Source organism: Equus asinus, chromosome 2 (genome assembly GCF_041296235.1).
Source record: "Equus asinus isolate D_3611 breed Donkey chromosome 2, EquAss-T2T_v2, whole genome shotgun sequence".
Classification (NCBI taxonomy): Eukaryota; Metazoa; Chordata; class Mammalia; order Perissodactyla; family Equidae; genus Equus; species Equus asinus.
In genome coordinates, this window is record NC_091791.1 from 33,605,006 (window position 1) to 33,629,126 (window position 24,121).

Consider the following 24,121-nt stretch of genomic DNA (forward strand, 5'->3'; position numbering starts at 1 on the left):
AAGTGTTACCTGGGATTGGCCCCGTGGCCGAGTGGTTAAGTTCGCGCGCTCCGCTGCAGGCAGCCCAGTGTTTCGTTAGTTCGAATCCTGGGCGCGGACATGGCACTGCTCATCAGACCACACTGAGGCAGCGTCCCACATGCCACAACTAGAAGAACCCACAACGAAGAATACACAACTATGTACCGGGGGGCTTTGGGGAGAAAAAGGAAAAAATAAAATCTTTAAAAAAAATAAAATAAAATAAAAAAATAAAGTGTTACCTATGTTCATTTCTGCCAAATTTTTTACAGACTATTTTTGTTCATTACTTTTTTTGTAATTAAGTGTTTAATTTTGAGATAATTGTAGTTTCACTTGGAGTTCTAAGAACTAATATAGAGAGATCCATTATACCTTTTTCCCAGTTCTCCCAGTATCTCAGCCAGGATATTGACATTGATAGAGTCAAGATAAGAGCATGTCCATCACTACAGGATCCTTCAAGTTACTGTTTTCCAGCTATGCCCCTCCTCCCTATCCCTAAGACCTGCCAACCGCTAACGTGTTCTCCATTTTTATAATTTTGTCATTTCAAAAATGTTATATAAGTGAAATCATACAGTATGTGACCTTTGGGGGTGACATTTTTTACTCAGCATAATTCTCTGGAGATTCATCTAAGTTGTGTGTATCAGTTGGTTCCTTTTTATTATGGAATAGTATTAGTGGTATGTACCACAGTTAGTGTAGCCATTCACCCGTTGAAGGATATCTGGTTGGTTCCGTTTTTTGACTGTTGTGATCAAGGCTGCTGTGAACATTCGTGTACGGGATTTTGTGTGAACGTAGTTTTCATTTGTATGAGATAAATGCCCATGAGTTCAGTTGCTGGATCATATGGTAGGTAGTTTTATAAGAAACTGCCAAACTGTTTTTGCAGACTGGCTGTACCATTTTACATTCACACCAGCAATGTATGAATGATCCACTTTCTCTTCATCCTCACCAGCATTTGATGTTGTCACTTTTTGGTTTTATCCGTTCTGCTAGGTGTGTAATGATATCTCGTGGTTTTCACTTGCTTTTCCCTAATGGCTAATAATGTTGAACATCTTTGCATGTGCTTATTTGCCATCTGTATATCCCCTTCAGTGAAATGTCATTTGCTCGTTTTTAATTGGGTTGTTTGTTTTTTTACTGTTGAATTTTGAGAGTTCTTTATCTCTTCCAGGTACTAGTTCTTGGTCAGATGGGCGATGTGAAAGTATTTTCTCCCAGTTTGTAGCTTGTCATTTCATGCTCTTAACAGGGTCTTTTACAGAGGAAAGTTATTTTTTTTATTTTGATGAGATCCAGTTTATCAATTTTTCCTTTTATGGATTGTACTGTTTGGGTGAAATCTAAGAACTCTGTATAGCCCTCGAGCCTGAAGATTTTCTCCTTTGTGTTTTTCTAAAAGTTTTACAGTTTTACATTAAGTCCATGGTCCATTTTCAGTTAATTTTTGTATAAAGTGTGATGGTTAAGTCAAGATTCATTTTTTTGCCTCTGGATGTCTAGTTGTTCCAGCGCCATTTGTTGAAAGGCTGTTTATGATGTTTTGAGTTGGCTTTCTCCATGATAACACCTAAATCATATCAACAGTCTTATCTCCAATCCTTACTGCAAGCGGACTTGCTTAGCAACTAATCATCTGGAAAAATCTCTGTTTTGCATTCATGTAAAGAGGGTTAAAAGTTCAGGGCTTAGAACTAGGCTCCCTGGGTTTGAAAACTAGCTCTCCTACTTACTAGTAAGTAACTTAGTGACGACAGCTAAGGATTTAGGTCACAATTCTGTGAGTTGGCATTTGGACCAGGCCCAGCTGCACAGTGGTTCTATGTCTGTGTCAGCTCTTACATTGGCTCAGGGCTGATTGTTGAGGGCCAGGGGACCTCTGCTGGGCTGATAGATCGTCTGTATTCCACATGATCTCTCATCCTCTAGGTTATCTGTGGCTTCTTCGTATGATGCTTGCAGGATTCCCAAGAACGGTAAGCATGGAAGCTGCAAGGCCCCTTGGCACCTAAGCTCAGAATTTATACAGTGTTACTTCTGCTATCTTATATTGGTCAAAGCAAGTCATAGGGCCAACCTAGATTCAAGGAGTGGGAAAATAGATTCCACCTGTTGCTAGGAGAGGCTTCAAGTATTGTGGCCATTTTTGCAGTTTGGTAATGTTGGTGAGTTACTCAACTTCTCTAGGCCTCCTTATTTCCTTATTTATTTATAAAATGAGGGTAATAATAATAAAAACTAATTCATAATAACACCTGACTCATGTGGCTTAACTCATGAGGATTCAGTAAGATGACGATGATGGTAGCTGTAGCTAACAGTTTTTTATAATACCAGCTAATATTTATTGAATGTTTACTTTGTGCCTATCCCGGCTCATGCATTAAATCCTTTCATGCCCCAGCAACCTTGTGAGATCAGTAAGGTAACAGCAAGTAAGCAGGGGGATTGAGATCCCAACCCAGGCAGTCTGGCTCTAGTTGTCCTTTTGTATATCCTCTGCCTCTGTGTTAGGTGTGTGAATAGTTAACACAGCTCCTGGTATATAGTAAATATTCACTTCAGTATTCTTTTTGTCGATAGTGTTTATTCTCATTAGCCTCATTCACAAAAGGAGGCACTTTCTGATCTTGTCCCTCGATTTTTCTATTCTTATATCCAGATTTGTCTGGAGCCTGGGGCCCTGTGTTCACTGACTATGATAAGCAGAAGAGCAGGATAGAAATCGAAAGGCAAAATGACAAAGCATACAGGTAGAAGCATAGAGGGAAGTGGAAGGCCAGGAAGGGAGATGGAAGTCATGTCAGGGCCTCTTCTTGCTCAAGCCTGGAGCTCAGCCTCATTGATTGCTGAGTATAAGGACTGACACTGAAAGGTGAAGGGCTTCTCCTTCCTTGGAGTATGATCCGTGGCACTTTTGAGGACTGTGGACGACCCTCCCCCACCCCCACCCCTAACACGTGTGCACACACTCGCACCTTGGTATCCCGTCATACTCACTAGGAGGAGATGGCTTCTCCCTGGGACTTAGAGCCTAAAGATTCCTTAGAAGATGAGAAGAGATTACCTATCCAGAAGCCTTGGATTTTTCCTAACTAATCAAGGCCTTCTCAGTCCCTAAAAAGTATAACACACTGCAGAACATAAAAAATGTCCCCAGGAAAGGTAGGGTCAATCTGGGAGGGTGAAAGCATTGTTGAACAGGAAACCCAAAAACCCCTGGATCCTATTGAGCTTTCTTTGGTGCTAGAACCCGCTGGACACTGGGTTTTTACCTCCGTGAAACCTTGTTCACAGTTGTTACCTCCTCTTGAACCTTGTCAGCCCTGACCTGCTGTGACCCAGTTGTCTGCAGCCAGAATGACCCTTGACTGCCAGGCACCAAGCCCTGCCACCCTCCTCTGCTGATACAGACTATGGATCAGGAGTCTCATTCATGCTCACCTGGCCTGCTGGAATCTGATTGGTTTCTGCCATTTGATCACCTGCACTGACACGCTTGCCACCACCTGTGTCCCTAAGGTGGCCTCTTATGCTGCCCCACCCATGCTCAGCACCTTTCCAGGACAGGACAAGCTCTGCAGCGCACAGGAGAGATAAACAGCCAGCAGGCTTAGTCCAAAGGTATAAGTGATACTGGGGTGTAGCTCTGAGCTCTGCAAACAGCCACGAGTGATCCCAGTTCCAGACCCTAGAGGAGTAAGTCTCGCCCTCACCACCCCTCTCTCTGTCAGGTCTGTGGCCAGAACTATTATGTAGATAACTTCTAAGCTTAGACTTGGGTGTATGTATGGCTTAGGATAACGTCCCTGAAGACTGAGCCAGGGTACCTATATTGACGAAATGAAGAACGGGAGCTTTCTATGAAACTTAGCCCCAATAACAGACTGGTCCTTTAGTCCGTGAAACTCCCCCAGCAGGAAGAGACAAGCCACCTGTGGGTCTAACAAAGGTAGCAAGCCGCACTTTGATCCCAGATGATGGACTTACTGAGCAGCTTTCTGCCAGGAACTGGCTTGTAAGCCTACTGTAAAAAAAGACTATATCATCTTTCTTGTCTCTCCACAACCTGAAGCATGGCCACTTAAAAGATGGTTATTTAGAGGATGAAAGAAAGAACTCTTTACTACTTCATTAAAAATGTTCTTTCTAAGATTTGTGTGTGAAGGAGACAGAGAAGGAGGAGAACACGTAGTGATCTTCTGGTCAACGAGAATACAATCCTGCCTGCTTCCCCACCATTGTTACAGCATACAGAAAAGGATAGAAGCAAGACTGTAGTTAGAAAGGGAGTTAATGGTCAGTGGTCAGAGATGAGTCAGTGGGTCTAGAGAAACTCTGAGAAATCTGTCTGTAAACATAAAGGGAGATGATAATGGTTGATTGCAGAGGAGGAAGCTACTCTGTAACTGTAGTTATAAAAGAATGGTCCAAAAGGTGGCTTGGAATGATTACTTTAGTAATTCATTCCAATATTTATTAATTGCCTGTAATGACGCATAGAGACTCTTGAAGGGGAAGGGCCTAAAGTTTGGTCCTGCTGAGAACCCGTGTTACCCATCTTGTCTCACTTCCTGGAGTCGGGGAATCCCACCAACCAAAGGTCCGTTTGATATGAGTGAGACCACCGTGAACAACTGACGTCCAAGTCAGCTTCTCCTCTCCTGTCCAGGCCTCGCCTGCCCCTTTGCCCGTGCACTCCTTCTCCTTCGGTATCAGTTACAGTTAGGTCAGGTGACTGTCACAGAAAACCCGAAATAGTAATGGCTCAAACAAGATAGAAATCTATTTCTCTCTTTCTTCTGAAAGAAGCCTGAGGTCCTAAAAGAAGAGAGGCAGCCCAGGGCTTCCCGGGCAGCTCTGTGAAACCATTGGGCTTCCACGCTCCTGCTTTCTTGTTGCTTCACGGTTCTTAACATCCTTTCCTGTCATCTAAGATGAATGTTTGAGCTCCATGTTCCAAGCAACAGGATGCGTGAACGGGGGAAGGAAGCACTTTTTAAGGAAATTCCTGGAAGTCCCACATAACATTTTCACATGTATCTCGTTAACCAGAATTTAGTCACATGGCCATGTCTAGCTGAGCAAGAAGGTCTTAGAAGTGTAGTCTTTTGACTGGCGGTGGTGTACTCAGCTAAAACAGGGAGGTCTGTTCATCTGTGAGAGAAAGGGCAAATGGGGGATTGGGAAGCAGCCAGCAGAAGAGTTGGACCCATGAGAAGTGGTGAAGGGGTTCAGTGCCTGCCCTTCAGCTCTTACTGCTTACTTTTGGCTTTATGCAGATGTATGTTTCAGCTTTTTAATTAAGATTTTTTTTGCCTCGTTAGAAATCTTGCACAGCATTGCAAGAAAAAAGAATCAGGAAAGGACTGCTTAGGGGCAGATGTCCAAAGGGGTAGAAGGAAAGTATCTGAATCCCGTGTTACTTTTCTTTCAGAAAGCTATCCAGTTTCTTTTATAATTGTTATAGGCATCTGGATTTGTGCTGCCATATTAGAGAGAAAATTTGTAGGTCGATTAGTTACGATTTTTTATTATTCATACCAATTACTTTGCTCTTTATTGTCTTTGCTGATCAGACTTCCTCTCTTTTTATAGTGATGTGCTTTCTTTAAAAAGCACACATTTTTTTTTATTATGAAAGCAGAGCGTTTTTACTGCATAATTTGGAAAACATACACAAAAATAAAGAAGAAAATTAAAATCACCCATAATCTCATCAAGGTAAAATATTAACATTTGGATTTATTTTCTTCATCTTTTTCTATGCATTTAGACATGTATTTCAAACTAACGTGTGAGCATTTTCCTGTTATTAAAAATTCTAAAAATGTTGATTAATTCTTATGCCTTTTTGGGGACATTATAAATAACACTGATGAACAGCCTTCTGATAAATCTTTTTCCCTCCATCTCTGATTAAGTCCTGAGAATAAATTTCTGAACATGGAATTGCTGGATCAAAAGATGTGAACATTTTTAAGGCTTTTGATATATTTTGCCAACATGTCTTCAGGAAAGATTATTTTGTTTAAACTCTTCACCGGCAGTGTTTGAGTGTACCTGTGTCCTGTGTACTGGGTGTAAACTCCAGATAACAGTAGAATAAGAACATGCTGGACATGACTTTTGATATATTACTTCTACTCAGTTAAAAATGAGAAAGCTATTTTTTGGCGGCTAAACTGGTTAATATTGTGCATACAACTTCTTATATTGAGAAATTATATTGTGTATTTCTTTTTTTTCCTTGCATTTGACTTTGGGGGCTACAGATCGTGTGCAGCCTTCTGCCATTAGACATGTTCGTTCTTGGAGCAACATCCCCTTTATCACTGTACCCCTCAGTCGTACACACGGCAAGTCTTTCGCGCACCGCAGTGAGCTGAAGCACGCCAAGAGGATCGTGGTGAAACTTGGAAGTGCTGTGGTGACCCGAGGGGACGAATGTGGCCTGGCACTGGGGCGCCTGGCATCCATTGTCGAGCAGGTAATTGCCAGGATGGAAAATTCTGCTGAACTAAAATAAAAGAGGGTTTTTAAGCTGTCAGTTCAGATTTATCAGCTTGTAAAAATAGTCTTGATTTGAGTGAGTGATTTAACCCAGTCTGAAAACTCCCTTTTTCAGTGTAGGTGCCAGTGGGAGGCAGCATCCCATGGCAAGCAAAGGGGGTGTCAAGGAGTAGAGTTGATTTCGTGCAGTTCATCCCTCAGGCTTCTCAGCGTATGTCAGTAATTCTTAATCCTGGCTGCACGTTAGCATCATCTGAAGGGCCTAGAGATCATTGGGCTTCACACTCAACCATTTAATGAGTATCTCTGGGATGAGGCTCAAGCGTCTGTGTTTTAAAGTTCCCAGGTAACTCTAATACGTAATCAGGCTTGATTACCCAAATGGATGTGTGTAAATATTGAGGTGTTTTTTTTTTTCTGTTTTGCTGGGCTTTTTCTTTTTTAATTAGCCCAGTAACCTTGAAATAAATATAAGCTGTCATTGCAGAGATTTCTCAAGTTCACATCTTTCAAAGGACTCACCAGACTTCACAGAGACTACCCATGTAAGGCTTTCATTGAAAGGCAAAGGGTACAAGGCAGCAAGAGAGAGAGTAAGCAAGCATTGGGCGTCTGAGAGAGATCCGGTGCACAAGCTCCCCTGGGTCTTTATTTGCACAGGAACCATTTGCAACTCTCTGCAGACTGAATCACCAGGAGATGTGTGCAAGGAATCCTGGTTTTGGAAGGGCTCAAAGCAGAAGTTTCCAGTGGGGATTTTATGTCACACTGGCCATGCAGTCAAGCCGGGCTGACTGCAAACTATCAGTAAGGAAACTGACCTTGAAGATCGACACAGGAGTTTGGACTTTAAACATACATCACAAATCCCACTATACTTATCTTTGCCAAGAGCAGGGATGAGCAGACTTTTTCTGTAAAAGGCCATATAGTAAATATTTTAGGCTTTGTAGTCCATATGGTCTCTTGTCTCATCTACTCAGCTCTGCCGTTGTAGCACAAATGCAACCATAGGCAATACGTAAGCGAATTAGCATGGCTGTGTTCCAGTAAAACTTATTTACAAAAACAGGTGCTGGCCAGATTTGACCTGCAGCCCATATTTTGCCAGCCCCTGACCAAGAGTCAAAAACCAGACTTCCAAGGTATCCTGGAGATAAAGCCAGAGCTTTTCCATTCTAGCCATAACTTAGTTCTACCCTCCGTAACCTTAATTTCAGTTTTTAAAAAGCAACTTTAGGGGCCAGCCCCATGGCATAGTGGTTAAGTTTGGTGCCCTCTGCTTTGGTGGCCCAGGTTTGTGGTTTCAGATCCTGGGCGGGGACCTGCACCACTCATCAGTCATGCTGTGGCAGTGTCCCACGTACAAAATACAGGATGATTGGCACAGATGTTAGCTCAGAGCCAGTCTTCCTCAAGCAGGAAAAGAGGAAGACTGGCAACAGATGTTAGCTCAGGGCGAATATTCCTCAGGAAAATAAAAACAACTAAGGAGTTGGCATTAGGAAACTGCTAACCTGAAACTTGATAAGATTTTCTTTTTATATTTTCTTTTTTTTTTTGAGGAAGCTTAGCCCTGAGCTAACATCCGTGCCCGTCTTCCTCTACTTTATATGTGGGACACCTGCCACAGCATGGCTTGCCAAGTGGTGCGTAGGTCTGTAGCCAGGATCTGAACCAGTGAACCCCGGGCCACTGAAGCAGAACGTGTGAACTTAACCTCTGTGCCATGAGGCCAGCCCCCCCAATATATTTTCTATACTAAGCAATTAATATTAGATCTTCCTCCAAGATTGAGTCCATCAGATCAATTTAGTTTAAAAAATATTTGTCAAAAGACTACAACTGACTATTGTCTCTGCCCCTGGGGAGCCAGAACTGATACTCCCAAAACACTTAGATGATTGTTCAAGGCAGTGAATATCCAAATGAGCCCAAATGACAGTGCCTGATTTGGTTTGGCATCCACAGGACTTGAAGGTCTTGAGGTGGGGTCCAGAGATGGGAGAGTCAGATGAGAGTGTGGTTATTCTTGGGGTATCCTAGGAGAGCTGCGGCTCACCCTGGGCCTTCATGACTGGTAGGATTTGTACCAACAAAGGGGAAATGTTCCACACTGCTAAATGCACAGGGTGAATGGTGGTCCTTGAGTTTGCATCCATTGGTTCTGGGGAAAGGGAGGTACTATGAGTGGATTCCAGGTGGAGGACAAAGGCAAGAATGAGTATGGCATGCTGGTGGGCCAGGGAGGAGGTGAACTTAAAAGCAGTGGTGGTGGTCTCCTCGGGGAGAATGGATTAAAGTGGATTATTCCATTAGGCAGGGCTTTGAAGCCAGGCAGAGGAATTTAGGTTCAGTCTCAAAGCCAGGTTGAAGATTTTGAGCTAAGGAGAAACTTGATGAAAACAGTGGGGAGAGCCTGGTACTGGTTTTCTTAGGTCACCAGCTTCCCTGCAAGGGACACCTGTGGACGTCCTGGAAGGGCTTTGTCGACCAGGGCAGTTCTAATGCATAGAGTCAGCTGTCTTGTCCAAGCCATCTGATCATGTTAGATGGACTCAGCAGCCAACTTAAAATGGCTTCCACTGGCCAAAGATGGGAAGATCTGCACATCAATAAAGATAATTACTGCAGTGAATTTAAACACATGAAATATGTTTAAATCCCTGAATTCAGAATGATACTTTCAAAGAACTCATTGATCATCTTTGGAGGATACTAGAGAACCTGCTCATTATTTTGAAACCTGGCAAATGAAGGCAAAGAGACACACATCTGTCCTGCCTTTCGTATACAAACTATACCTCAAAGTAACCAAATAGTTAATGAAGAAAAGTTTTCCTTTATGGAAGTATTCCAGCCTGTAAATAAAGAAGATATGAATGAATTAGAATATCAGCATTTTGTAGCCCTTAAGGAATGCTACTAACATCACAGAAAGAAAGACAGCCAAGCTTTAGGTATCCTCCTGATAGACACCATGACCTACAAAGAATTCTTGACAAGAAAATCAAGTCTCCATACCTAACACCAGTTTACAGGAAGTATGGAGTACAGCATTAAAACTACACCACAGGGACTCAAGCAGGAAAACTGAGGCTCGGAAACCCTAAAGGGCAAACAGCCCAGTTTCCTTAACAAAAAATTGCAAGGGAGGGGCTGGCCCAGTGGTGTAGTGGTTGGGTTCCTGCACTCCGCTTCGGCAGCCTGGGGTTCACAGGTTCGGATCCCACATGCGGACCTAGGACTGCTCATCAAGCCATGCTGTGGCAGCATCCTACATAAAATAGAGGAAGATTGGCATAGATGTTAGCTCAGCAACAATCTTCCTCAAACAAAAAGGGAAAATTGGCACAGATGTTAGCTCAGGGACAGTCTTTCTCAAGCAAAAAGAGGCAACAGATGTTAGCTCTGGGCCAATCTTTCTCACACACACACAAAATAATTTCAAGGAAAAAAAAGTGATAGAGGGGGAACCTATGGATTAAAGGAGACTTGAGACATTTCAATTAATTGCAGTGTATGGGGTTAATTTGCACCTCAATTTGAGCAAGCTAGAAAAATTTAGGGAAATGTGAACACTACCTAGGTATTTGATATTAAGGAATTATTGGAATGTTTTAGATGGCAATGGTTTTGTGGACGTATGCGTATATATTCCCTGTCTTTTAGCAATTACTAAAAGTAATTGCTGAAATCTTTACAGATGCAATAACATGTCTGGAGCCTGGGATTTGTATTAAAATAATGTTGGGGCTAGAAAAGTAATATTGGAGAGTGAGAAATTGGCCATGAGAAATAGTTGTAGAAGCTGGGTGATGAGCACATGGGGATTTATAATATGATTCTTACTGCTTTGGTTAAGTATGAAATTTTCTATGATAAAAAGTTATTTTTGTAAATCATGGTCTATCACAGCTGTTTGTGAGTTCCTGAGCCAGGTTGTAGGGTTCAAGCATCAGGAGGAATGGACAGGTTAGGAGTACTGACTCTATTCACATCTTGAATCTTCAGCATCTGTCCCTCATCTAGCCTGGTCTAGGGATCAGACATGCCCCAGAAATAGCCTCATCTCCCCAGGACATGCCTTAGAATTTGAGAAGCCATCTGCTAAGTTTATGTTGCAATTCCTAGCTCCAGACTTCTGTTTTGGGCTTTATTTCCTGAAACAGCTGTGCCTTCTGCATTGTAGGCTCCTCCAGATACCTTCAAGTCCTGTGGACATCAGACCTGGCTACACACCAGAATCCTCTTCTTGAAAACTTCTGATTTCTGTCTGCCACCTGTTTATCAGATTTGAGGAAGCATGTAGGAATCTGTATTTTCACCATACAATCTGGGCGATTCTTCCAGAGCCAGCCCAGTGCTGGTCTCTAAACCAGCATTTGGGATTCACTGATAAGTCCACCTACTTGAGTCTCTTGTGACAAGAGAAAAGAGATGTTACAGTGATTTGTGGTGCCTTTTCCTTCCTTGATGTCAGGTGTCAGTGCTGCAGAATCAAGGCCGAGAGATGATGCTGGTGACCAGTGGAGCTGTGGCCTTTGGGAAGCAACGCTTGCGCCATGAGATCCTTCTGTCTCAGAGCGTGCGGCAGGCCCTGCACTCGGGGCAGAACCAGCTGAAAGAGATGGTGAGTGCTGCTTCCCCACCCCTGTAACAGGGGTCCTCAGTCTCCCTCCGTCACTCCCAACCACACCTTGTCTATTGGTGTGTTACAGGCAATACCAGTCTTAGAAGCCCGAGCCTGCGCAGCTGCTGGACAGAGTGGCCTGATGGCCTTGTATGAAGCCATGTTTACCCAGTACAGCATCTGTGCTGCCCAGGTGAGAGGCTGGCCTTTGCAAGGGGATGTGGGACCCATGAGGGTAATTCCCATGGAGCACAGGGATTGTGAGCCAGGCTCTGGAGCCAGACTGGCAGGATACAGTCTCATCTTCACCACTTACTAGTTGAGAGATCTGGAGAAAGTCTTCAAGTCTAACCTTCTTGAGCCTCAATCTCTTCATCTGAAAAATGAGGATATCAGTGACTACTTTAGAGGGTTTTTGAAGTGGTTCAGTTAGAAAATATATGGTTTTTGGGTGGTGAACATGATGTAATCTACACAGAATTCAAAATATATTACAGTGTACATCTGAAAGCTGTATAATGTTATAATCCAATGTTACTGCAATAAAAAAATAAATAAAAATAAAAATTAAAAAAGAAACTATATGAAAAGCATTTAATATAGTGCCTGGTACACAGTACATTGTCAATAATTAGCTCTTGTTGTATACTGATAGCTCTTAGGACTACTACAAGTGCTAACACCTCTGAAGATAGAAAGGTTAGAGATATCTCTTTCATTGGCTTCTTTGACTTTGGGTGGCTTGCTTCTCTTTGCACGTGGTTGCCTTATACAATAGGTATCTGTTAAGCATTAAAGGGAAACAGGAATGCTGGGGTTGGTTAGTGTTTCATTCATTCAGCAAATATTTATTGAGCACCTGTGGTGTACCGAGGAGTCTGTCAGGCGCTGGGGACAGTGTGGTGAACAAATCAGCCTTGATCCCAGTTCTCATGGAACTTATAAATTTTGAATGGTTACCCGGAATGTTCTAGAACCTTCTTTCTACATTATTCTTTCTTAGCTAAATTTCCAGAATTTTTTTCAGTTGTATTTTTGATCAACTATACAACGGCACACCAAATAGAAATCTAAATATCATAAAACAACCGAACAGTCACTTCACAAAACAACTGAAAAAATCTTACTCATTATTATTTTCAAACTTCTTTGCTGCCTCAGATTCATTTATGCAGATGTTGCTTTACACAGGTAGTGTTTTATATACATCCTTTCAGGTTTTACCCTTCGATTTCCTGTCACTCTCTTTCTCCATCATCTTCACAGTTGTTATTCACCATGATGTTCTGGTATTATACCAGAGTATCCTTTAGTAAATGAGCTGAAACAGAGAGGCATGGGCTTGTCCACCTGTTGCCCTTGGCTTGGGACTCCACTCTCTGTAATCTTAGTTTTTTTCTGTTAGCATAAATAGAATAGAAATCTCAATTTCTGTCACCGTTTACTATCAGCTCTCCTCTCCACAATCCAATGAGAATTTTAGTCTCTAATTTCTTAAAAGAGCCTGGAGCCAGTTATGAACACTTAGGTACAGGAACTATGTTTTTATTTATGTATTTTTTTTTTTCCCAGGGATGATGCATTTTGAGGTTTTTTGGTTGGTTGGTTGATTAGGTTTAATGAAAGTAGCAGTAGGGGGCTCGTCCCATGGCTGAGTGGTTAAGTTTGCAAGCTCTGCTTTGACAGCCCAGGGTTTTGTAGGTTCAGATCCTGGGTGCGGACATGGCACCTCTCATCAAGCCATGCTGAGGCGGCATCCCACGTAGCACACCCGGAAGGACCTACAGCTAGAATATACAACTATGTACTGTGGGGCTTTGGGGAGAAGAAGAAATAAAGATTGGTAACAGATGTTAGCTCAGGTGCCAATCTTAAAAAAAAAAGCATTAAAGGTTACTGCACTTCAGCCAATGTTTCCATTAATACTGATGTGCAAGAGCTCTGCTCCCTCCAGTTTCCAATAGCGTCCCTCCATGGACCCCCTTTTCTCCCATACCTTTGCCTTCCCCTGTGATCTTATCTACCAGAAGTTTTTGCCCTTTGCTCTTTATCCTGTGGTTCCTTGTTTTCTTTAGTAATCCTGTTTTAAAGACCATTATCAGTGGCTTTGGGCAATCTCCTGTAAGTCGTCTGTCAGATTAAAGATTTAAACAAGTGCAGCAGCTTACTTTTTCTTTGTAGAAATGAAACTGGTTTGCATCTTAACAGATCGCCCTTCTCCAAGCGCATGCTCTTCTATCTTAGGGCCCTTGTCTCCTCCCTTTTATTTGTTAAACTATTTGAGCAACAGGTGTTTTCCCTGGACCTTTCTACCTCCGCTTGCCTCTCCTACACACACGTGTTTACTTTTACTGTTGGACCTTTATCCTCTGGGGCTAGAATCTGTACATCTATAGGATTAAATTTTTCTGAGAAGGAGTTCATCGTCTACCCTTACAAAAATGCACCCCATTTCATCTTCCCCAAACCAGCAACATTTTTATTCTCCATCCCAGAAGCTAGTACAGGCATTTCAGAGGGGCTTAATAAATTTTTTATCAAATGAATTAGTGAATTATTTGCCTTAGTCATGTTACCATCTTGTCTTCTTCACCCACATTTTATATATCCTTAAGGCTGCTGTTGTCTTCTCGGTTACCATAGCCAGACTCTGGTTCAGGACTTAACCATTCCCACTTTGACTGTTTTGGTATCTTCTTGACCGTCTGCCTTCACCCTTCCCTGCTTCAGCCTGCCCTATGTCACAAGAACCCCCTTCTTAAACATCAGAGGTATTTCATTGAAGCGTTTATTCATGAGCTTCAGGGTTTGTTACCATTTCATTTCTTGCTGTCATCTCCATTTACCTTCTCTCCTGCTAAACATTGCCTGATACTCTGATTCAAGCAAGGAGGCAGAGCGGTTCACCAGCCCCACACCCAGCTCTCCCCTCTGCCTTTGAGCAGCTTGTGCTCGTCCCCTCCCCTGAACTAAGTTATATCCAGCCTTTCTTTCAGTTTGTGACTAAAGACTCACCTCCGTAACCTCTCAGACTAACCCCACATGCTCACAGTCTTTGTTAACTCCCATAGTGGTCGGCTGCAGAGCAAGAACAGTGACAACACCGCCCTGTTCCATTTTGTCTCATATAGCAAGCAGGGTAAACCATTCATTCACTCACTCACCAGATGTTTCAGTACCTACTGTGGCCAGACGCTGAATCAGATGCTGGGATATAAAGATATTTTAGAAATTAATGGCAGTCATTACTTCCCCCAATATCCCTCTAAAGTAGATACATTAAGTTTCTTAATTTTGTAAATGGATGAGATTTGGTAGCTCTCTGAGGATTAAAGTACGTTTGCAAGAAGTCTTGAGCATCCTTAAATATATCTTCCAAGTGATTCTAACTTTTTTCGCATCTTTAGAAGAATTGGATAAGCATCCAGAGATGTATGTTCCATTCCAATCTATATGGGATCTCAGAAGCCTAAAGTTTAGCTCCTCTACTCTTAGCATCTTTTGTATGCTGTTCCTGGGAAGTTCATCATTTCCCTCCCTCCTGTGTTTTCCATCTATTTAATCCTTTTAGATTTTGGTGACCAATTTGGATTTCCACGATGAGCAGAAGCGCCGGAACCTTAATGGGACACTTCATGAGCTCCTCCGGATGAACATCGTCCCCATTGTCAACACAAATGATGCTGTTGTCCCCCCAGCTGAGCCCAATAGTGATCTCCAGGGGGTAAATGTGGGTAAAGTATTCCTAAGGTTGAGCATGCTGGAGACACTAATGGCACGCTATGCTGCATGTACTAACACTGGAAGTTTGGCATAAACAGCATGGAGAGATTGGGAGAGAAGCTGGCATTGTGGAGCAGCATCTGCGTAAGCTCTTCTGAAGTCAGGGGGTTCATTCAACAGGGTGAGGTGCTGTAGTGATTTAAGATGGTGCTGTGAGCATGGCTTGTGTGTGTCAGTGGATAGAAGGGTGCATGTTTGGAAAGGGGGTTGCTGTTAGGCATGGTGTTTTTTAGACGGAAGGGGCTGTAAGAGCTGTCATCCACATGTGCGGGGTCATTAATTTTGCCTGCCAGAGCCTAGCTGAGTGCTTCCATGAACTTCATTTTGAACTTTATAGCCCACTCACTTATGCCTTTTTACCTGCATTCCAGGTTATTAGTGTTAAAGATAATGATAGCCTGGCTGCCCGTCTGGCCGTGGAGATGAAAACTGACCTCTTGATTGTTCTTTCAGATGTCGAAGGTACAAAGTAATGCCTTTTCCTTTTAGCCAGCCTTTGTTTTAAATACTACATGTGTGAGCACGAGTTCCCCTCTTTGAGTCCTTCTGATCTTTTTTTACTATGGACCATTATTTTCTGAGCCATTTGGTCTGACAAAGAGTTTTTATGACTCAAAAGAAAGTGGGTGAGTCTGGAAGATGGGGTTTGAATGTGGAAGTGTCATTTCTAGGTGCTTTAGTTTTGTTTTTTATAACAGCTTTATGGAGATATAATTCACATACCATACAATTCACCTATTTAAAGTTTAAAATTCAATGATTTTTCATATATTCATACAGTTGTTCAACCCTCACCACAATTTTAGAACATTTTTATCATCCCAACAAGCAACCCCATACCCCTTAGCAGTCACTCCTTACTTCCCTCTAAACTCTCCAGCCCTGGGCAACCTCTAATCTGCTTTCTGTCTCTATTGATTTGCCTGTTCCGGACATTTTATATAAATAGAATCATATAATATGTGATTTGTGACTGGCTTCTCTCACTTAGCATAATGTCTTCAAGGTTCATCGATGTTATAGTATGTATCAGTACTTCCTTTCTTTTTATTGACAAATAATATTCCACTGTATAGATAAAGTACATTTTACTTATCTGTTCATCAGCTGATAGACATTTCAGCTATTATGACTAAGGCTGCTATAAACGTTGGTGTACAAGTTTTTGTGTAAACATGTTTTTTATTTTACCTAGGAGTAGAATTGCTGGATCATATGGTAACTCTATACATGTTTAGCTTTTTGAAGAAGTGCTAGAAGTGAAATGGTACCAAGCAGCTGCACTATTTTACATTCCCATAACAGTGTATGAGGGGTCTGGTTTCTCCTCATCCTCACCAACACTTCCCTCTTGTTATCTGCCTTTTTTGATTATAGCTATCCTAGTGCATGTGAAGAGAGAGCTCATTGTGGTTTTGATCACTTTCAGTTTTTAACGTAAATCATGAGATCGATTATTTTAAATTGGAGCCACTGCAGAAAGTCCAGGCTGTATGGACCATGTTCATATGTGTTACTATGTTCCTCTCTGCTTTCCTCTTCCTCATGGGGGGCACCTCTTGGCTCCAGTTTGGCTCTCCATTTATTCTTCTCACTTTTTCTTAAGCTGTTCCCATTTTACATTTTGACCCATAAGGAATATGGTAGCTGTGTCTAAAATAAGCCAAACCTACAGGATCCCAAAGTCCCCCATTACATTCCCAGGAGGTGAGAAAAACCTGTTTAATTCCCAGCCCACACCAAAGGCGGGTTATCATGTCAGGACTTGTTCTCCAGTTTACACTGCCATGGTATAAAGTAAGGACAGGGGGCTGTCTAGTGGAGGTAGCGGCAGGTATAGATGAATTGATCTGTCTTCTGCCCGTGTAGAAAGTCAGAGATATTGTTCTTGCATGTCACTATCTTTACCCGTAAGAAGTTTTGGTACCATGTTTATTCACTGTAAATTTGAAATCTCAGAACAGAAACAGCTAAGTTGGGATAAGAGTGAGCCACCCTGGAGAAGAAGGCATTTCGGTTAATCAACAGGTTTTTATTAAATTTCTCCTATGTGCAAATACTGTGCTAGGTGCTTTATAAATGTCAGTTTATTCATTCCTTGTAGCAACCCTGCAAAGTAGGTAAGTTAGCCCAGTTATTCAGATGAAGAAATTAAAAATTAAGTTCAGATCAGTTGAATGGTATATCCAAAGTCACATAGCTAATACTTGGCAGAGGTTGTTTTCAAATCTAAATATGTTTAATTTAGAAATCTACACTCTTCTCTCTTTCCTGCACTGCCTGGCAAGGTAAAGGATGTCAGTTTGACAGATCAATATATAAAACCTAATTTGAGCTAGACTCTAGTAAACAGTTCTAACGCTGCCTCAAACACCAAAATTGGTTATCGACAGGCTTTTGCTCTTAATTCTGATTAATTATCCACTGAATGTTGATTTTTAGAAAAATATCAGAATTTTAAATGTGCTCTTGGTGGGTCTGAGAGGCTGCTGTCGGGGAGAAAGAGGAGTAGGCAGGATATCAGAATGTTAGGAGTCCCTCAGCGTCTCTGGAGAAGATTTGGCTTAGAGTTGTCCAAACGTGCCTGTACTATTTATTGTGTGAAACCAAAACAGCCTCACAATCCAAGCCTGTGATCTCATGGCACAGTGTCTTCTGAGAAGCAGCCAGCCCTGAATCCTGGGAGCTGTGGCGTGCTGGGCTGAGGTGGACAGAGGTCACGAGAGGGTATTTCTCTCTCCCTGTAATTGCTGCTTGTGGTTTGTTCTACACTGGCCATGATTTCCTCACCCCTCTGATTCACTTATTCTCCTGGAGAGGGTGTGGATAGCAGGGTTATGTTAAAGACTTGGAAAAATGGAGCAGAGAAGTGTATTGTAGCACAAGAACAGCAGCAACTTGAAACCTTAAAAGGCCACTTAAACTTAAAACATCACTACCCAGTTGTCCTTCAGCCAGTCCCCAACCATGGGCAGTTCCTCCGTGTCTGTGTCCCACTAAGGCCTTGATGTGACTTCATTTTCTCAGTCCTCTCTTTTCCCCTTTCAAGTCTCTGACTCACTCTTTTTCAAAGTGGAATTGTGAGGATTTGTGTGTGTGTGTGTGTGTGTGTGTCAGGAAGATTCACCCTGAGCTAACACCCATGTGTGTGTGTGTGTGTGAGGAAGATTCACCCTGAGCTAACACCCATGCCAGTCTTCCTCTGCTTTGTATGTGGGACGCCTCCACAGCGTGCCTGACAAGTGGAGCAGGTCCACACCCAGGATCTGAACCCGTGAACCCAGGCTGCCAAATGGAGCCTGGGGAACTTGAACCCCTTGGCCACAGGGCCAGCCGTGAAATTGTGAGGATTTTAATCTTCGATTGTATGCATATAACATTGCCTGTAACTCTTTATTTTATGCCACTCCGCACAGTTATAAAAAGGACATAGGCTGACAACTCTGAGCAGGTGGTGCATTATGGCTGACATGCAAAATCTGGTAGAAAGATTAGAGAGGGCAGTGGGCCGCCTGGAGGCAGTATCTCAGTCCTCTGACATGCACTGTGGACATGGAGACAGTGCCCCAAAAGCAGGAACAGCTCCATATGTGCAAGTATTTGACTCACTGCTGGCCGGTCCTGTGGCAGAGTACCTGAAGATCAGTAAAGAGATTGGGGGAGATGTGGAGAAACATGCAGAGATGGTCCACACAGGTCTGAAGTTGGAGCGAGCTCTCTTGGTTACAGCCTCTCAGTGCCAGCAGCCTGCAGGCAATAAGCTTTCTGATTTGTTGGCACCCATCTCAGAGCAGATCCAAGAAGTGATAACGTTTCCAGAGAAGAACCAAGGCAGCAAGTTGTTCAATCACCTGTCGGCCGTCAGCGAAAGTATCCAGGCCCTGGGTTGCGTGGCTGTGGCTCCCAAGCCTGGTCCCTATGTGAAAGAAATGAATGATGCTGCCATGTTTTATACAAACCGAGTCCTGAAGGAGTACAAAGATGTGGATAAGAAGCATGTGGACTGGGTCAAAGCTTACTTGAGTATATGGACAGAGCTGCAGGCTTACATTAAACAGTTCCATACCACTGGACTGGCCTGGAGCAAAATGGGACCTGTGGCAAAAGAACTGAGTGGACTGCCATCTGGACCCTCTGCTGGATCCGGTCCTCCTCCCCCCCCACCAGGCCCACCTCCTCCCCCAGTCCCCACCCGTTCAGGCTCTGATGAGTCTGCTTCACGCTCAGCACTGTTTGCTCAGATTAATCAGGGGGAGAGCATCACACATGCCCTGAAACATGTATCTGATAACATGAAGACGCACAAGAACCCCGCCCTGAAGGCTCAGAGTGGGCCAGTGCGAAGTGGCCCCAAACCATTCTCTGCACCTAAACCAGGAGGCAGCCCATCCCCCAAACCAGCCACAAAGAAGGAGCCACCTCTACTTGAACTGGAGGGCAAAAAGTGGAGAGTGGAAAATCAGGAGAATGTTTCCAACCTGGTAATTGATGACACGGAGCTGAAACAGGTGGCTTACATATACAAGTGTGTCAACACAACATTGCAAATCGAGGGCAAAATTAACTCCATTACAGTAGATAACTGTAAGAAACTCGGCCTGGTGTTCGATGACTTGGTGGGCATTGTGGAGATAATCAATAGTAGGGATGTCAAAGTTCAGGTAATGGGTAAAGTGCCACCCATTTCCATCAACAAAACAGATGGCTGCCACGTTTCCCTAGCAAGAATTCCCTGGATTGTGAGATAGTCAGTGCCAAATCTTCTGAAATGAATGTCCTCATTCCTACAGAAGGCTGTGACTTTAATGAGTTCCCAGTCCCTGAGCAGTTCAAGACCCTATGGAATGGGCAGAAGTTGGTCACCACAGTGACAGAAATTGCCGGATAAGCGAAGTGCCACTGGGTTCTTTGCCCTCTCCCTCACACCATGGGATAAATCTTTATCGAGATGATTCTTTTCTAGATTTCCTCTACCTTTCTGCTCTTAAACTGCTTCTCTGCTTTGAGAAGCACAGCTACCTGCCTTCACTGAAATATACCTCAGGCTGAGATTTGGGGTGGGATAGCAGGTCAGTTGATCTTCTGCAGGAAGGTGCAGCTTTCCATGTCAGCTCAACCACACCACCAGTCCATTCTTAAGGAACTGCAGGCCAGGACTGGTGTGTTTTCGCTTTCAGCCTTTGGGAGTTATTTGGCCAACAGTCTTTTGGGAAGAATAAAGCAGTCCCCAGGAATTAACAGATCAGAATGTTCGCACAAATTAGTATTTTCTAACAATAAGCACGAAGGTAGCAGAAGCTAGTGTGATTCCAGTTGGTTCTTCTAACCAAACTAATTTTTCAGTGTTGACAAGTGAGGCAAGTATTGCACTGGACCAAAGGCTGAAGCTTGGCCTTCTAGCATTCCAAGCAAAATTGTTTCCTATAAGCATTCCTTTTATTCTGCATTCCATCCTGGGTCTGCTGGAACCTGAGATAGTAGGTTCTTCTGTACCAGCAGCTGTGGCAGTGCCCCGCACCCAGGCCAATTAAAGGAGTCTTGGACCCTTTCTTTCTCTGGGATCCCTGCCCAGCACCTTCCTACAGAGATGACTTGAAAGAAAAAAAAAAAAAAAGGAAAAACAACCTACCATTCCAAGGAATCTGGCATTCCTTCCTCCTTCCATGCTAGGTGCTTGTCATCCATCCTCACTGCCTCCTTGCCCTGTCATGCTCAACCGCTTTTGGCCTCTGTCCAGGCACCTGAACAGAGGACTAAAATCTCCATGCAGGCTGGTTTTAGGTCTTATGTAAAAATCTTGCACAGCATTGCTAATGTAAATTTCAGTTTTTCCCTCTAGGACACTTACCAAAATATGCAACTTTTTTTGGTGGAAAGAGAGATTGTCCTGTGACTTCTACCCATTTCCTGAGGCCTGTGGAAATAAACCTTTATGTACTTAAAGTTATACAGAAAATAGAATAAAATTAATACCAAAAAAAAAAAAAATGGACATAGGCTTTGTGGTGATAAATCTAGACTGAATGCCAAGAGTCGTACGCTCTTCTGCTGACCCAGCCTAACCTTCACAACAGCTTCCCCATAATAACGTGGGGCGTATAATCAGTGACTCTTTCAAAGGGTACTGTGAGAGTTAATGTGAAGCTGTTTCGCATTTCATCCCGCTTGGAAATAGTCACATTAAACAGTATACGGCTGCCACACTATTTCTGTAACAGCCGCTCGTCTTTTTCAGTTACGTCCTTAAGGTTCAGCATCATAAATTGCGATGGCAGAAGTGAGGACAGCTTCCCGCTAGTCTGTGGGCAGGGTTGATAAATTTTGTTCTAAGGATATGGCCATGCTCTGATGCTGGCAAACGTTCGTTAATTAAGCCTTTTAAGGTTATAAAAGTATGTAAGGTGAGTCCTGGAGCTGTTTTTCATTGTGACTAGACTCCGCAGATCCCTCGTGCCCTTTTCTGGTTAGATCTTGTGGAACAGCAGAATTCATCTGGATGAGTCAAGTACACAGTGCTTGGCAGGGGCCTGGAGAGGTCTGTCCTGGAGACACTCCCTTCCATTAAAGAAGTATTACGCACTCTTGTCTGCTTTTTAGGCCTGTTTGACAGCCCCCCAGGATCAGATGATGCAAAGCTCATTGATATATTTTATCCTGGAGATCAGCAGTCTGTGACGTTCGGAACCAAGTCGAGAGTAGGGATGGGTGGCATGGAAGCCAAGGTAAGAATCTGATGCCTTTATCGCATGTATCAACTATAAAACCCAAACAATATTTTATCCTTTTTACGTTTGTAACTGGGGGCTAATGGTTCAGATACTAGGCACATACATACCTAAACATACACATATCTAAATACAGGCATACCTCATTTTGTTGCGCTTTGTAGATATTGCATTTTTTACAAGACCCTCCACCAGCAAAAAGATTACAACTCACTGAAGGCTCAGATGATGGTTAACATTTTTAACAATAAAGTACTTTTTAATTAAGGTATGTACATTTTCTAGACATAATTCTATTGTACACTTAATAGCCTGCATAACTTTTATATGTACTGGGAAACAAAAAAGTCGTGTGACTCACTTTATTGTGATATTCACTTGATTGTGGTGGTTGAAACCGAACCTGCCATATTTCCAAGGTATGCCTGTACCTTGGTTTAGGTTTAATGCATATTGTGTACCTATATTTAGTCTTGTCTGTGTATGAATTCTTTTTATTAATATTATATAAAGAGTGTGTTCATATTGTAAACTCGTCAAGGGCAGCGTCTATATATTTTTCATAATTCATAAATCCTCTAATGTTATCAGCTCAAATATTTCCTGATAAAATCTTTCAAAAATTTTTCTTTCCCATTAATTTTTCTTAGAAGTTATACCCTTAAGATACATCATCATATGTAGCAATGGCAGAGATGAGGACAGGAGCCCCATTTACAAAAGCTGAAAGTCCTCAGGATCAGACTCTGGTCAAACACCAGGCTGGACACTAAGTTGAGGTGCAATAAGTCAAATGCAGAAGTTATGAGTCCCAGTACTAGAGTCTTAGAGAGAACTCGCCGAGCACAAAGGGTAGGTGGTTCATCTTTAGGCAACACACGCCAGGGTTGGGCTTGGAAGAGTGCATGGGCTGAGGGTGTTTTCCAGAACATTCCTGCAAATACTTACATTGCTCAATATCACATTATTTTATATCTTTTGGCAAGTTTAAAGTATGAGTGACTAGAATCTGCAAGGTCTGAATCTCATCTTTGGATCTAACCTCCCCCATTAGGTGAAAGCAGCCCTCTGGGCTTTGCAAGGTGGCACTTCTGTGGTTATTGCCAACGGAACCCACCCAAAGGTGTCTGGGCACGTCATCACAGACATCGTGGAGGGGAAGAAAGTTGGCACCTTCTTTTCCGAAGTAAAGCCTGCAGGTAAGTAGCTCTTCATAGGGTCCCATGGTCTGTGGATAGCATAGCTGGTGATGCCATGGCCTCAATGGGACTGAAAACTGAGCTTTCACTCTGGAATAGAGGTCACAAAATTGATTGCTGACATTATGAAATATGGTATTATTTTTAAGGCTATTTCCAAAATTGGATTTTGCTTGCTTTTGTAAAATTTATCTAATCTACCTAACTAGGCCTTCTGTTTTCTCTAAAATCACTAAGTTAAAGGACATATGCATCGGGGTCAGCCCCGTGGCCTAGTGGTTAAGTTTGGCATGCTCCAGGTTCTGTTCCCAGGTATGGACCTATACCACTTGTCAGCAGCCATGCTGTGGCGGCAACTCACATACAATAGAGGAAGATTGGCACAGATGTTAGCTCAGGGTGAATCTTCCTCAGGGGGAAAAAAAAAAAAGAATGTAATCGTCCATTTTCTCAAGAAACATTTTCTAGGCCCATGCTGGATGGCAGGTACTAATAAACACTAGAGATGCAAAGATGCATAAGATATGGTACGTACTCTCAAGTGTTCACAAAGATCGAATTGCCTTATCATTTACATCAGAATTGCAAACTCATTAGAAAATATGAGCCAAGTGAAATGGAAAAGAACTCTAGAAGACATCAATTATATTGTCTACTCAAGAAATACAGACGAGTTTCTTCTGTTTATGCCTGAGTTAACCTGGTATATCGTTTTGCTGTTGTATTGGTCAGAGTGATCTCTGTGTGAGAAGCAAGCACACCAAGACACTGAGCGTTCGTTCTGTGCATGTGGTGAGCCTGAGCACAGGCTGGGATAGTGAGAGGGAACTAAGCTGACCATGGTCTGATGTTTGCAAATGTTCTCGCAGGCCCTACTGTTGAGCAACAGGGAGAAATGGCTCGATCAGGAGGACGGATGTTGGCCACTTTGGAACCTGAGCAGGTAATAACCCTGGCTGATAGTTTTGTTAGTTTTCAGAGTGAGTCATGCTGTGAGGTTTACTGTACAGTCACGCCTGCTGTCTCCCTCTTTATTCCTCCTGTCCCACAGAGTTAGCAGAGTTACGAGTCTGATTCAGATCTGCTCTGCCTTTTTTCTTTTTCTAAATTTTGTTTTCCCTTTTGTCTTTTGTAGGCTGAGGCCTGAGGCAGCTTTTCATCGCTATGATTTTTTATCAAAAACATAAAAATGATGAGACCAGGGAGGCTCCCTAATTCTGCCACATACT

At 42.8% G+C, this 24,121-nt stretch overlaps 2 protein-coding genes across 3 annotated transcripts in view; both read left to right on the forward strand.

Moving 5' to 3' along the window:
* Nucleotides 1-24,121, forward strand: part of ALDH18A1 (aldehyde dehydrogenase 18 family member A1) — a 44,281-nt gene that overhangs the window by 3,751 nt on the left and 16,409 nt on the right. The window contains exons 3-10 of one of the 2 annotated variants that reach the window (XM_014858436.3): nt 6,315-6,529; nt 11,036-11,185; nt 11,274-11,378; nt 14,757-14,915; nt 15,340-15,430; nt 21,566-21,690; nt 22,748-22,892; nt 23,762-23,835. In XM_014858436.3, coding sequence (XP_014713922.1) covers nt 6,315-6,529; nt 11,036-11,185; nt 11,274-11,378; nt 14,757-14,915; nt 15,340-15,430; nt 21,566-21,690; nt 22,748-22,892; nt 23,762-23,835 — 1,064 coding nt within the window. The remainder of the gene's footprint in view (nt 1-6,314; nt 6,530-11,035; nt 11,186-11,273; nt 11,379-14,756; nt 14,916-15,339; nt 15,431-21,565; nt 21,691-22,747; nt 22,893-23,761; nt 23,836-24,121) is intronic. The other variant, XM_014858437.3, reaches the window with a different exon arrangement.
* LOC106842111 (adenylyl cyclase-associated protein 1-like) lies at nt 18,301-19,997 on the forward strand. The gene is given in 2 exon segments (XM_044753408.2): nt 18,301-19,678; nt 19,681-19,997. Coding segments are annotated over 2 exon segments (1,425 nt in total). The 5' UTR covers nt 18,301-18,429; the 3' UTR covers nt 19,857-19,997.